The sequence below is a fragment of the Eulemur rufifrons genome, chromosome 7 (assembly GCF_041146395.1).
Source record: "Eulemur rufifrons isolate Redbay chromosome 7, OSU_ERuf_1, whole genome shotgun sequence".
NCBI lineage: Eukaryota > Metazoa > Chordata > Mammalia > Primates > Lemuridae > Eulemur > Eulemur rufifrons.
Window position 1 is genome coordinate 158,100,968 of NC_090989.1, and position 14,445 is coordinate 158,115,412.

The 14,445-nt window shown below is 41.6% G+C and overlaps 1 protein-coding gene and 1 non-coding gene across 3 annotated transcripts in view; one reads left to right on the forward strand and one right to left on the reverse strand.

The window, feature by feature from the left end:
• ACTR8 (actin related protein 8) overlaps nucleotides 1–12,950 on the reverse strand; it is a 16,425-nt gene extending 3,475 nt beyond the window's left edge. The window contains exons 1-12 of one of the 2 annotated variants that reach the window (XM_069475894.1): nucleotides 12,749–12,940; nucleotides 8,589–8,759; nucleotides 7,229–7,339; nucleotides 6,503–6,607; nucleotides 6,044–6,217; nucleotides 5,457–5,550; nucleotides 5,095–5,227; nucleotides 4,571–4,724; nucleotides 3,380–3,475; nucleotides 2,634–2,774; nucleotides 1,470–1,734; nucleotides 526–689 (exon numbers count right to left, since the gene is read on the reverse strand). In XM_069475894.1, the coding sequence (XP_069331995.1) occupies nucleotides 526–689; nucleotides 1,470–1,734; nucleotides 2,634–2,774; nucleotides 3,380–3,475; nucleotides 4,571–4,724; nucleotides 5,095–5,227; nucleotides 5,457–5,550; nucleotides 6,044–6,217; nucleotides 6,503–6,607; nucleotides 7,229–7,339; nucleotides 8,589–8,759; nucleotides 12,749–12,871 (1,731 nt within the window). In that variant the 5' untranslated portion in view covers nucleotides 12,872–12,940. Of the gene's footprint in view, nucleotides 1–525; nucleotides 690–1,469; nucleotides 1,735–2,633; nucleotides 2,775–3,379; nucleotides 3,476–4,570; nucleotides 4,725–5,094; nucleotides 5,228–5,456; nucleotides 5,551–6,043; nucleotides 6,218–6,502; nucleotides 6,608–7,228; nucleotides 7,340–8,588; nucleotides 8,760–12,748 lie in introns of both variants that reach the window. The other variant, XM_069475895.1, reaches the window with a different exon arrangement.
• LOC138388906 (U6 spliceosomal RNA) lies at nucleotides 3,069–3,173 on the forward strand. Its single transcript, XR_011234362.1, has one exon. It is a non-coding gene; the product is annotated as a U6 spliceosomal RNA (small nuclear RNA).
• Nucleotides 12,951–14,445: the final 1,495 nt, after the last annotated feature.

Consider the following 14,445-nt stretch of genomic DNA (forward strand, 5'->3'; position numbering starts at 1 on the left):
TGAATAGAATAAATATATCCTCACAATCCCTCCCTCAGTATTAAAAAGAAGTAACATTTCCAGGAATTATGAGATTTTATAAAATACAGATACAATCTATTTCTAAATTCCTGGGCTTTTCTTTCTTTTCAAGATAGTTCAAGCCATAAGATCCTTAAAAACCATCTGGTCCAGGGATCCTTGATATAAAAGAAAGACTAAAATGGAGCTGTTCTGGCTGGCAGGGCGAGAGAGGGCAGTCTCCCCCTGGCCCCACCTGGTCCTGAAGGTGGAAGTCAGGCAGGCTAGCGTGGGGGGCACGGCGGGGAAGAGAAGCAGGAATCCAGGCCCCTTAGGCCAGAGCTCCTTCCACCACATGTGACCTACTGAAAGTAGTTCTTCCACTTGCTCCAAGCCCTCAAGAACTCCCCAGACATGAGCCCATGCCCCCTGGATTTGATCTGTCCACAGACAACATTACAATTAGAAATAATCAATGCTGGTTTCATTTACATACAGTCCAACTTGCACCATGAAACAACATACCTTAGGCCTTGTGATCACTTCCACATTTTCAATAATTCGCCTGAATGAAGGTGGCATTTTATTGAGAATTCTGTGCTGCAGAAACTCTTGGGCTTTATGAAACATCAAACCACCTCCCACCACTAGGATGGAGCTGTACATCTTCTTTTTGGTATCATCAGATGCTGAAAAGATAGTAATATTCTTTCCACACCTTTTCTCCACACCCTCAACTCTAGGCTAAGCCACCATCATCTCTTGCTTGGTCAACTGCAATAGCCTTCTCAAAGATCTCCCTCCAACCACCCTCAACACTGTAGCCAGAGGAACCTGGGAAAACGCAAATGTGAGCACACTGCACACCCCACACCTGCTACTCACAGGATTAAGACCAAAATCTTTAAGGGGGCCCACAAAATCCAGTGCGAAGGTGTGGGGTGGTCCTCACCCACTTCTCCAGCCTTATCCCCACACCCTGCTTCCCAGACACACTGGCCTCCATAGGCTTCCTCCTCTGCCTGGAACACCACCCCACCTGTGAGCACTAACTCCCCTCACACATAGGTCTCTCTCAAGGGGCTTGTCCTTAAGGCAGGCTTCCCTGCCTCCTTCCCTCCATACCTCTCCCTAGGAAGTAAAGATCCCTTACTAACTCCCTCAGTCAGAAGCTCTCAGTCAGTACCCTTTAGCTCAACTTTGTTGCATCTTCCTTAGTTGTAATTTCACATTTGTGTAATAATTAGCCTTATTTTGGTCTCCTCCACCAGGCGATATGCTCAGTGAGGCCAAGAACCAATTCTATTTCATTACTGTATTCCCAACACCTGCCAATGCAGGCGCAGAGTAGCTGTTTGGTAGTTTTTCAACAAACATGCTATACTGCACAACTATACCCTAGGCTAAACCAATTCATCTGATTGCTAGCTCATTTAATTGCTATCTCCCAGTCTCCCAGATGTGCTTACAACAGCAGTCTATGCTGTGAAGGATGGCTTTATCCAGGCCCAGGGCTTTCCCTTCAAACAGTGAGATGGCAGTCTTCCTGGACATCAGTGCAGTGAGGGCCTCCTCAGAATCGTTGCCAGCCATCAGGCAGTCTCCCTGGGAGGACCCCAAATCCACCTCCTGGGAATGAAGTCTTTCTGGAAGATCAGAGGACTGGCCACGAAGATCTCCTTCAAAGCCAATAGGTTTGGATGCAGACTTTCGGTCAGCAGTAGCTTTTGCAGACTAAAATCAATCAAAAAGACAGTCGGGTAGATGGTATGACTACAGTAGAACACTGTTGATATAATCTAGCTAGACCGTACCCCGCTTCTATATACTACTGTAAAACGAAAGCCACCATAGTATATAACAACTGCTTAGCACCCATTCCCAGACAACTTGGGAATGTGAGGTGGTGTATAGAAGATGAGGACGCTCTGACAATTCCAAAGCAGTCTGGCAGGCAGAGTGAGTCTCTCAGAACCTTTTTATCACTGGTTGGATTTTAAAATTGAAATGTCAATATAGATGGACTTTCTTCCCCTTAAACTGAGTTTTTAAGTGGAATATTCAGGGGGCTTCATGGCCCAGTGGCTATTATGGAATCCTTATTTTCAGATCCTATCTATCCACTTCATGCTTGCCTCTGGGGCAGGAATAAGACTAGAAAAGTCTATTCTTCATCACAAGCTGCTGCTGTTTCATTAGGAGAAAAGAGCTTTGTGCCCTTGCACCAGTGCACCAGACATCCTAATACTCGGATCAGCTGTCAACAAAGGAATTCAGCTCTTTGCCTATGCCACCCACCTCTCACACAATTAAAAAATAGGTGATATTTACTGAAAATACTACTGGATATTGAGAAGTAGCGTAAGTAAATAATATATACCAAAAGGAAAGTGTCTTCATTAAGTTAGCTTTTAAATATAAGGACTGGTGATTGGAAAATTAGGTTAATGTCTCAACAGAGAAATCTGTCATCCAGATTGTAAATTCAGACCTCCATTCTTCTCCACGTCTAAAAGCAGCATCAGTGTTAGTATGCTGGAAGACTGCAATGATTGCCATGATCTATTAACTCTGGCAGAACTTCTCCTTCAGGGACAAAACTGTCCTCCTCTCCCACCAGAATGGCTATGGACCTGTTCTTGCTTGCTCTGAGTGGCCAGAAGGTACTGCTCGTCGTGAGGGTCCTCAGGATCGCCCTGGGATCTGTGCTGCAAAGTCGTCATCTTCTGTCCCACAATTCCAAAAGTTGCTGGGTAAAACAAAGCCATTGGAGCCTGTGCATGGAAGGAAAAGAGTGATCAACAAAAGATATTCCCTCCTGAAAAAAACCATCCCACTATATTTTGTTCTTCCAAAAACAAAACTGGCAGATCAGAGTCTGTAAGTCAGACAGGGCGGCACTCCCTTTGCAGGGTGGCATTATTTCTTCAGTGCACAACAGGCCAGAACTCACTCATCATCCAAATAAATGGGTGACATGACACCATATGAGAGAAATCTCACAAGCAAATGTAAAGTAAGTGCCTCATTACCTAGTTTATAATTTCCTAATAAGAATGGGGCCTCTCATGCTCGCTTCGGCAGCACATATACTAAAAAATCGGAACGACACAGAGAAGATCAGCATGGTCCATGCTCAAAAAAAAAAAAAAAAAAAAAAGAATGGGGCCTCTCCAACAACTCCTTACACAGCAGCTAAGATGTTCCTCATATCTGTTCTAATCTGTTCTCTGTGAGTGGCTTAAATGTTGGTTTGGTGGATAATCTACAACCAGTTTACATTCTGACCTCATGACGTTTCCATCAAGTCTTTATTCTCAGTTTGACTGAACCTATATAGTTTTCTTTCTACCCATGGAAATATATACCCATATGTTACCTGGAGTTTTTCATCTCCTAATCGAAACTGGTAAAGTAGGGCAGGAGAATCTGGATGTCGAATCTGAAACTCATGGTCCTGAAGCCCAGAGATGTCCTGATTCCAGGAAAAGATGCTGTCAGTGAATCAGTGAGAATGCATGTAAACTCTTCAAATTATGCTCAAGCCTCTCCATCATCTAAATATCACCTATAAAAAGGCAAACCTACAATTTTTTTTTCTAGAGACAGGGTCTCACTCTGTTGCCCAGGCTGGAGTGCAGTGGCACCATCATAGCTCACTGTAGCCTCAAACTTCTGGGCTCAAGGGATCCTCCTGAGTAGTTAGGACTACAAGTGTGCACCACCACATGCTGGCTAATTTTTGTTCTTCTTATTTTTTGTAAAGACAGGGTCTCACTACTATTGCCCAGGCTAATCTCGAATTCTTGGCCTCAAGTGATCCTCCTGCCATGGCCTCCCAAAGTGTGGGATTATGGGTGTGAGCCAACACGCCCAGCCCACTCTACAATTTCTTAACACTCTCAGTGTAACTTAATAAAACAAGAGTTCAATTATTACTTCGCTATTTAACATTTCTGAAATTTCCACTGTCTGTATTTTGTGCTTTTTTCATTGTCAATATGTATTAATATAACCAATGACCCAAATTAATAAGCAAATTCCCTCAATAACTGGGAAATTTATAATGTCTTTAAGTTTCTCAACATTTTTAAAATTTAGAATTATATTACCTGAAAAAAGTAAAAAAAAAAAGTCTGAAACAAAAAGTAAAAAAGGTCACAATCCATATATAACAATGATTAAATACTGACTATTCTTAATACTAAGAAAGTGCTTCAAATTTACATTTAATAACAATTACATGCTATACCTATATATTTACCCACTATATTCATTACACCTAAAAGTTTATCGTCATACTTTATCAGAATGATCAGACCCCTAGAGAGAGAAATGTGCTTAACTCTTTCCTAAAAAAACAAGCTGTGTTTTCCAGAGCCTGAGACACATCTTCGCCACTCAGACCTTACCAAAAAGCTCTCAGTCCTTAAGAGCTTCAGCTTCAAGGATTTACTAACTTGGGTTGAAAGGGTAGCATAATATTGTTAACTTTTTTTAGGTATCTTTTAAATATCTTATGTTTTTTCCTAGAAACAAAAATAATCAGCAATATTGATTTTGCTCCTACCTGATCTAAATGACAAAAAGTTTCTTTAAGGTGCTGCAGAAGAAGGCAGTCCATTTTATTTGTTAACTGGCATTCTCTGTAAGGGAATCCAGCTCGCTGCATTAGCCAGTAAAAACATCTTGACACATCGGATCCCCCATATGCCAGACAGAGCCTAGAGTTCAGAGAAAAGGGCAGACGGCTAATCTGTTGGTTAAGAAGGTACAAAGGGTGTTTCAAGAACTCCAGTAGGCACAGTGCAACATAGTAAGTTTCAAGAAAATTTAGAGAAAACTATCCACTAACTGAAGGTTTCTACAATTTGCAAAGACCACTGCTATATTATTTTAGTGGTAGGAATCCTGAGTCTAGCATTTTCTCCACACTTTGAGAATAACTGACACTAGATAATTCAAACAATGGATGAGCCAAAATAACTCATACTGGGTTTTAGAATGCATTTTAACTCAGGGTGGGAGGTAGCAGAATAACTTTGTCACAGTTGAAAAGACTGTGAAGGGAATGCCAACTCCCAAGTTCCTTACCGAGTATTCCTATGAGACACTCCATCCTCCACACAGCAGACACTTGTCTTCTGGTCCCCGACATCTACAATACAAGTGCTGCTTAAGCCACTTCCAAAGGTGGCACACACAGACTCCTGATGGACCACGATTCCTGAAGGAAAAAAAAAAAAAGGCAGAAACGTAATCAGCTGTGAAGCAGTAAAAATCCTAAAACAAATAATCAGCTAAAGTCAGGAGCCTGGAACCACTGGGCAAGAGTCTCAGCAATGCTGTTTCTTTCAGGATAAGCATTTAAATAAATCAGTGAATTGGACGAACTTTGTCATTGAAAAAGAGAAACAAATTCATTTAAAGTAGGTTTCACTGGAAATCAAACATACCTGAAAAACCCATCTTCATTAGTATCATATTCACTAGTTCTTTCACATGCTGTTTATTATAGATGTCAGGAATTAGCAAGATACATCTATAATACTAAAAAGAAGAAGAAAAAGATAAAAGGGTTAACACTCAAGTCTCGTCAAGTCAAATTTCACCATACTTGTCATTAGAAAGGATTCCCTCCAAAGGTGTAGCACCTATGGTTCAAGACCCAGCATAATAGCTCAAAACTCTGTGCTATCCTTTGAGTTTTATGAAGAAACAGAAAATGCTAACTTTTTCCCTCTTGGAATCATTTAAAATTTGTGAAAGGAAAAATAAAACAATGGATATATTTGAGTAAGGTCCAGAAAGAAGGCATAAACATAAGCAAGTTTAGCAATTTCAGAGCAATAGAGAGGCACAATGAAACAGAGTAAGAAAAAGAGAAAGTACCAGAAGGGAATTAAGTGAAGAAGAAAAGATATCCTGCTTAGGGCGAAGAATGCTTCAAGAAGGATACTATATTACAAATGACTCAGTAATGTGTACTTTTATTGACCAGGAATCTTAAAGGCAATCCATATAACTGAGAATTTTAGCTTACCTTTAAATCTTTCAGTGGGATTTCCAGGTATTTTTGTATTGCATGAGACCATATTACTTCAATATCTGCCAGAACAGCTGTAAGGGAACCCCCAGGGCCTGAGTGAATGTTTAACTGGCCTCTCCTGATAGGCCAGTGAATATTATAACAGTCCAGTGGATTAACATACAAGGCCTAGAAAAGGAAGGGAGGGAGATGAGGGCATTGTTAAAACTCTTCTCTCAGGGTTTTCTGGATTCATATTCAAAAAAAAATCTAGGCCAGAAATTATCACTAACATTAGCTGACTGTTCCAAATGCTAAGAGTGAAGTATCTAACATTTCAGAAGTTAATGTGGATATCTGGTCCTCAAAGTAGGGTTATGGAATGCTAGGAAGCTAGAACTGAGTGGTAAAGTAAGTGAATTTCAGGAGAATCATGTTTCTCTTCTTCCATTTCATTGTAAAGAAGTTTCCTACCTCTTCTCCTACCAAATACTCAGGGTGATGAGATGTGTTTGTCCACTTATTTCCAGAACAGTGATCTAAAATTGCAGGTCGCATCTGCTTATTGTAGGAGCGTGCCTGAAAAGAAAGATCAACAGAAAATTATCTGAATTTATACAAGGAAAGGAGGGTGGGCAGTACAAGAGTCTCCTTTTCTCCTCTCTCTCCCAGACCAGATACAATGGCAAATTTTATTACAAATCCAAGATATTTGGCAAAATATTGACTGGTCGAAAAAGTGTTCTCTTGTCCTCTTCCACAATCTTGATTTTTCCCATAATTTTAACACCTAGGCTGTGATTCACAGCCAGTTCAAAATTAACACTATATTCTGTCTGAAATTGAACACAAATTTATATACAATCCAGACTCATGTCCATTCCTAATAGTAGTGGTTAACCACATTAAATTGAAGAATGCAGTAAGAATATAGCTTCCCACCAAGATCCTCGAATTATATACTTTCAGGTAGAGTGTACATTTTCATCAATTTGCCTTAAGAAATACCACCTTATAAATTATTTGGCCTGCTTAAGCATTTGTGACACTGATTCAGGTATTCTGTAAATAGTTAGGAAAGGTTTGTCTTCCTTTTTAAGGAAATCTCATCTTATTATTTGCATATTTGATATAAGAAGAACACGTGAATGGCATTACAATAGCGGTAGTAAAAGAATAAATCTGAAGAGTTGACTGAACCTGTTCAGGGGACACAGGAATCCGTCTTGTACCATTTGACATCTTTTTAGACCATATTGCTTGATCCACCATTTTAAGGCCATTTTGTCTTTGTTCATTACTTTCAGGTTTCTGGAGGGAAAAAGATGAGCAGTATAAAGGATTGAGTGAAAAGAGAAAGCAACCTGACAAACTATTAATACTTATTTAACCCATCATTAGGAAATGCTCCCTCATCAACAAGTAGCATTTTCTTAATATTTGTTATATTTATTAATCTTAAGAAGTCCAAGTAATCTTTTATTATAAATAAAAAAGTCAAAAAGGAATCCTCACCATAAACCATTTACAAAAATCTATAACCTCAAGTGATTGAAAAATTTGATAAAAATTTTCACAACACTAATCAAAGCATACTTTATATTTATAAAGTATATAAAATACTTTATAAAATATTTCAGAAACTCTTCCATATATATATAATTCTCAGATTTACAATTTTGTAACAATGTCACATTCAATATATTTTGATTAGTATTTGAGTTATTGTGATATTATAAAGAAAACATTCATAAGTATCTTTGTAGAAGTCTTACTTTGTCTTCTTTTGATTTATATTCCTTAAATTTATTCTCTAAAGTAGAATGATATGATCCAAAGACATACAATGAATTATAGATTCTTATATTGGCAAGTTATATTTAAGCTTACAACTGGACTTAAGTACAGTCTGCTAGTTGTGCTAAAAAATGGAAACTTAAGGTTTACTATCAGAATGACAGAAGCTGTAAGTTCCTAAAACTATCCTTGAGTTAAAAGTTGAAAGTTAAAAGTGGATTATGGTGCAATATACAAATTTAACACCTATCACTAAAAATTTTCCTGATAATTATCATCTGCAAAATAGGATAAAGTAAATGTTTACTATAAGGAAATATATTTTTTTTGCCTTAAAATTATGGTTTGATCTAAGATTGTAGTAAGTGCTTATTATAGCAATTCCATTTACTAATAGATTTAAAACATGAGTTTGATTGAAACTATAAGTATCTGGAAGAGAAGATATGGCTGCTAGTTAACAAAGACCTGAACATATCATTTTGTTGTTAAGTGAGTGACAATTCTGTGTCTTCCATTAAAGTTCACCTTCATCAATACCCAATTCACCCTGATGGATTTACTCTTGTTACAAATAATTCTTTACAATCTAAGATCACTAGCTCTGATGAAAGATGCTATTTGTAACCCTGAATGATATTATTTTACAACACCATAAAGTTAGGAAGATATTTATTCAAGACTCCCATGTACACTTGAGTGTCAAAGCCCATGGGGGAAACAACCTTGGGCTTTCTCTCTAGCTCCTCCATTTCTAACTTACATTTAGTCCCTCCCTTAGGAGCCAATTGTCCTTGTATAGGGGCTGCCCTTGTTGTTTGTGTCTTCGTGCAATGACATGAGGAATGCTGGCAGGAAGTGTGTCGGTGGCTCGACCAATCCTTAAAGTTGTTGAACCTGGATGTATGACAACGATGAAGTTGCTCTGGATTTGCTGTAAATATAAAACATAGGCATGTGACCTTAGTAAAAAATACGCAAATAACAAATTAAATAACATATAGGTAACAAGTTAAACTAAGAAGTTAGTTTCCCATAATAACTATTAGATTCAAAGGTATTCAGTAAGGGAGGTTTTTGAGAGGTATCACCAATTACTGCTCTTTACTTGAACACCAACTCATTTTGTATCTCTGTGTTCCCTCAGTCTGACTCATGGTACATAGCTCAACAAATATTTGTTTTGGCCAGGCACGGTGGCTCATGCCTGTAATCCTAGCACTCTGGGAGACCGGGATGGGAGGATCGCTTGAGCTCAGGAGTTCGAGACCAGCCTGAGCAAAAGTGAGACCCTGTCTCTACTAAAAATAGAAAAATCAGCTGAGCGTCGTGGCGCATGCCTATAGTCCCAGCTACTTGGGAGGCTGAGGCAGGAGGATTGATCACTTGAGCCCAGGAGTTTAAGGTTGCTGTGAGCTAGGCTGACATCACGGCACTCTACTCAGGGCAACAGAGTGAGACTCTGTCTCAAAAACAAACCAAAACAAATATTTGTTTAAATGAATAAAACCAAACTTATCCAATGCCAATTAACATATATAAGTACTGAGCATTTATGTGCCAGGGCACTGTGAGTACAATGGAGACCAGGACAAAGTCCCTACTGTTAGAGAACTTTCCATTTACTAAGGAAAACAGTTAAACATGGACTAAAAGAATGTGAAGAATACTATATCCTGGGTTCCATAAATATGAGTCACCTAAAGCCATTTGTGGAAACAAACAAACAAAAAATTTCCAATACAGAATCTCCAGGGAGAGCCTAGGAATTAGCAATTTAATTACACCTAACGGGTGCAGTGTGTGCTTGTAGCTTTGACTTTGGCAGTGCAAAGGCAATTTATGTGACCAAAGCGTTTGTGCCCCTGTAATATTCTGAAATAAGAAAAAAAAAAAAAAGCTCTTGAGGTGACGAATATGATCATTTGGATTTGATGACCATTGCTCAAAAGGGCGAGGAAGAAACTCATGGAAGGATAGAATTATTACTTTGTAATGTTGGAAACTAAGGCTTTACACATTAACCACTTCAGAATATGTTTATAAGCTGTATTTTGGTCATTGAAAACACTTTACTCTTGTTGGTTTTGGGCTACTTACTTGATCTTGCAAAAGCTTGGGGTTAAAAAGCTAGAGTTCACAATTCTATCCTTGTAAGTCAGAAAACTTTGTGACATTTCACAATCCACTTTTGGGAGATGGTGAACAAGAACTGACAGAGCAGTACAAATCCAGAACAGTGGAGTGATGACTGTGGGCTTTACTTTTACACGATAATTGGTTTAGCTCCGTAATTTTCAAGGGGGCAGAATCTCAATTACTTCGGAGAATCTTTACCACGTAAACTTACTGAGGGGCCCAGAGTTTCGGTAGGGAGAAGGGACTCTGACAATGCCTCTGACAACAGGGATCCCTCTGTTGAGAACCACAACTCCAGCCTGACTCCTTAGCACCTACTCTACCTGCCCTCGAACTACATTTGTGTCTTCTAAGCATGTCACCATTTGAAACATTTTCGTGCTTGCAAATAAGATGAAGCCTAGAAACTCCAAGATCAAGACCCTGCCTACTTCTCTAGCCTCACTCTAGAACCACCTCCTTTTCAGTCTCTTTAATTCTCTCAATCCAGATTTCTCTTGATTTCTAACTCGCTGATTTCAGAGCCTTCCCAGACACACTTCCCTTTCCCTGCAGTGTTCCTTCTCCCTGCTAAATCTTACTACTCCTTTCAGGTCTGAAGTTAAGTGTCATCAGACTAGGTTTGCTGGTCCCCCTGCAATACAATCGTACAGCATTGCTTCTTTTCATAACTCTTGTCACTCTTATAATTATTTGTCTGCCCTCCCAACAGATAATAAACTTCCAGTGAGAAAGAACCACTTCTGTCTTGTTCACTACTCTATGCCCACACATGGCACACAGGAGCTTGGGAGGTATTCGTCAAATGATGATGGCATCACTCTAACGTGGCAAGGTGTTGAGCAGTACTTCCCAAGCTTTTGTGTGCTGTGGCGGAGATCTGTCCAACACACTGCGGTAAACAGATGAGGCTACTTGCCATCAGGGATCCCTGTACCTCACTAATGGCACACAGGCTATGGCACACTGATTAGGCAACTCCAGGATAGTAAATGGGGTTTCCCAAAGTATGGACAAATATTTTTTAATAATTATGTTATTTATTTTATGTATTAGGAATAAAGAAAACCTAGCCAGTATATCCCATACATCATTTTCTGGATATTACTGCTTAAGGTAAGACTGAGTAAACTAGTTATTAAGCAAACAGTACAGCTGCCACATAGGATCTGGAAAAACCAAAGGGTGTTGTACAACTGACTGAAATTTGACTGAAGGAAATGTTGTTATAGTGGTTAAAGGTCCGGGCTCTGGATTCACAGATCTGGCTGCAAATTCAGACTGCCACTTCCTTGGTCTGGATGAATTTCCTACCTCATGGTTATTGTGAGGACTGAAGGAGCTAATCATGTAGCTCAGAGCCTGCCACCAGAAGGACTGAAGGCACACTAGCTCCTAATGCAGTAAAGCCTTCCAAAGTTCTCCAGTGCCTTCAGAAGCAGCCAGACTCTTCAGCTTGCAAGACCCTCGTGATACAGTTCCTGCTAAGATCTCCAGTCCTACCCCTCGACTCCAGACATCCTGATCTACCAGCTGTGCCTCCAACACCACATCCTCTTGGCCCAAGTCTCTTCCACACTTGTTCTCCCTCCATGAGATTTCCCCCTCCCTAGCTAGCTCCTAATCTTCAGATCTTGGTACAGATGCCATTTCCTTTGAAGAAACTGTCCCTGTCAGTGCTGGAGAAGGTACCCGCCGTGTGTGCCCAATATTCTGCACTAGCCCATTCCACACCATGCTGAGCTCTGTTGCCCCAACCCCAACTGTGAGCTCTCCCTTCCAATGCCCAACCCTGGAAGAACCCTAGAAGGTAGAACCAGCAAGACTTTCACAGACCATCCAGTCTGCCTGCCCCCTTGATGAGACGGGTGGAGAAACCAGGTCTGTGCGACAGTAGTAACCATGCTGAGAGCTCACCACCTGCCAGGCACTGTGCTATGTCCTTCACAGCTGGCCTACCAGTGAGTTTTTATCCCTAACCCATCCGTGGGTGAGGAAGCTGGCTCAGAGACGGCCCACGTGAAATTCTGAGTATTCAACGCCTCCTTACTTCTTCTGCGAATTGTACATTGCTTCTGCCCGTTTTCCTATGGGAATGTTCATGTCTGATTTACTGATCAGTAAGTCGTGGTGGGGGTGGGCCATGCGTAAAAATAAAGGCCTTTTACCTGCCATCCTACAGCAAATTATTTTTTCTAGTTTCACTTAATCTTGTTCTTGTTTTTGACACACACGCTCTTAAAGTCTATTTAGACAAATGTCTACCTTTTCCTTGCTTTTAAGCTTGAAATGACTTCCATTACCTGGTATTTCCTTAACAATGGGAAAAGCCTGAACTTCGAACTCTACCCCTTAACAAATACAGGCTGACGCTCCCCTTGAGCCAGCCTGGTGCTAACTCTATCTGCCACCATTTAAACCTCAGAGCACTTGGGAGGTAGGTGGTATCACTGTCGTCGCTTTATGGCTGGGGAAGCTGGGGCTCCGAGCCCGGCCGAGCACACACAGCCAGCCTCCGTGCGGGCGGAACGCAGGGGCCCTGCAGACACCCCGCCGGGCCCTACCGCGCTCCCTCGCCCCCGACATTCGGGCGCACAACGGCCCGGGGCGGAAAGACCACCCGTATGCACCACCCACCAGGAGGTGGGTCCTGCAAGGTAGAGGCCCGACCCAGCCCAACGGCCGCCAGGCCTCGGTTCCCGCTCGGCCCCGGCCTAGGCCCGGAAGCGAGAACCGAGGCTGAGGTGCGGGGGTCCCAACCCAGACCCGCGTCCGGCGCCCCACCTCCTGCAGCGACTCCGGCACCAGCGCGGGCACGATGGGCCGCTTCACGCCGCGCTGCTCCTTCTCCTTCTCCCCGCCCTTCTCTTTCCCATTCTCCGCGTCCCCCTTCTCAGCCTGGGTCATCTTGGCGCCGACTGCCACCAGCCTCTCACCTCAGTACCTCAGCAGCGACGGCCAGGTGGAGCCACCGCGCAGGCGCGCGGCCGGCTGCCCACAGTCAAGATGGCCACCGCAGAGTCGCCCCCAAGGATTCCGGGAAAGCGGAAGGGCGGAGCTGTCCGAGCGCGGGAGCGTGTGGATTGTGGATTGGTTAGTGGTTGCTGAGGTTAGTCCCGGATAGCAACTAATACACAGAGCGGTGGGCCGGCCGAAAACCAACGTCTCATTTCGTTCTCACAGGTGTCTGTTTTCCCGAGTTCCCAGACACCATACATACTCTTAGTTCTTCTCATATTTCTTCATGCTCAGTCCAGCCTCTGATGTTGAGTTCTCTAGGGCTAGGTCTCCCCATGCATTCCTTGGAAGGCTTTATCCATTTCCTGGCTTTAACTGTGAAGCGACTCCCAAATATGTATTTCCAGTTTGTACCTCTCCCTGAGATCCAGACTAATAACCAACTGTCTGCTTGGTATCTCCATCTGGATGTCAAGGAATTGCAAACTTATGTATGTCTAAAATGGAACTCTTGATCCCCCCCCCCCAACACACACACGCGCGCACACACACACAATTTACTATCTCAGTAAATGTCATTTTGATTCTTCAGTCATCCATAGCTTCTACATCCAACCCATCAGCAAATCCTGCAGTCTTCAAAAAAATCTATCATAAATCCATCCACTTCTCCATTCCTACTGCCACTATCTAGTCCAAGCCATTTTCAACTCACCTGGAGCCTCATAACTCGATTTCCTTATCTTGTCCTCCTACGATCTGGTCTTCATACAGTCGCCCAAGTTTTGTTTTAAAATATTATGAAGTAGTTAAGACAATCAATACTATGTACTCAACACTCTGCTTAGTAAAATATTGCCAATGAGTTATTTAAAAAAATTATATGTCACACCCATGTTCTAAACTCTTATGATTTCCCTTTAAGCTCAAGGAACAGAATCTAATCACTGTCTATAAGGCTGTATTTACTCTAGTTCCTGCTACATTTCTAATTTCACCTCACACCACTCTCCCCCATCCTTGGCATTTCCAGCTACACTTGCTTTATCTCAGACATGCCAAGCCCTTCCCATCATCTGGCTGGTGTACTCGCTGTGCCTTCTGCCTTCCCTCAGCTGACTCATTCTCATCCTGTATATTTCAACTCACATGTTACCTCAGGCCTCCCCCAGTTATCCTCTCATCACTCTATTTCCTTTAAAGCACGAACAAAGCATTAGTCTTTAATTATTTTGCTTGCTCACTTACTGTCTTCCACTCTGGAATGTAAGCTTCATGGGAAGGGAGATTTTGTCTTGCAACTGTGGTCTTTAGCACATAGTAGGTGCCTGATAATCACATTTTTGTTGATTAAGTACTGCTGAGTAAAGAATCCTTTGAGGTAGGAATTTAATTCCCATTTTACAAGTGAGTAAACTGGAATAAAATGACATAACTCATTCAAGATCATAAGCTATTGAGTAGCAAAGACAAGATCTGAACACAAGCTACTCAAGAGGCTATGTTCTGCACTACAGTAGTCT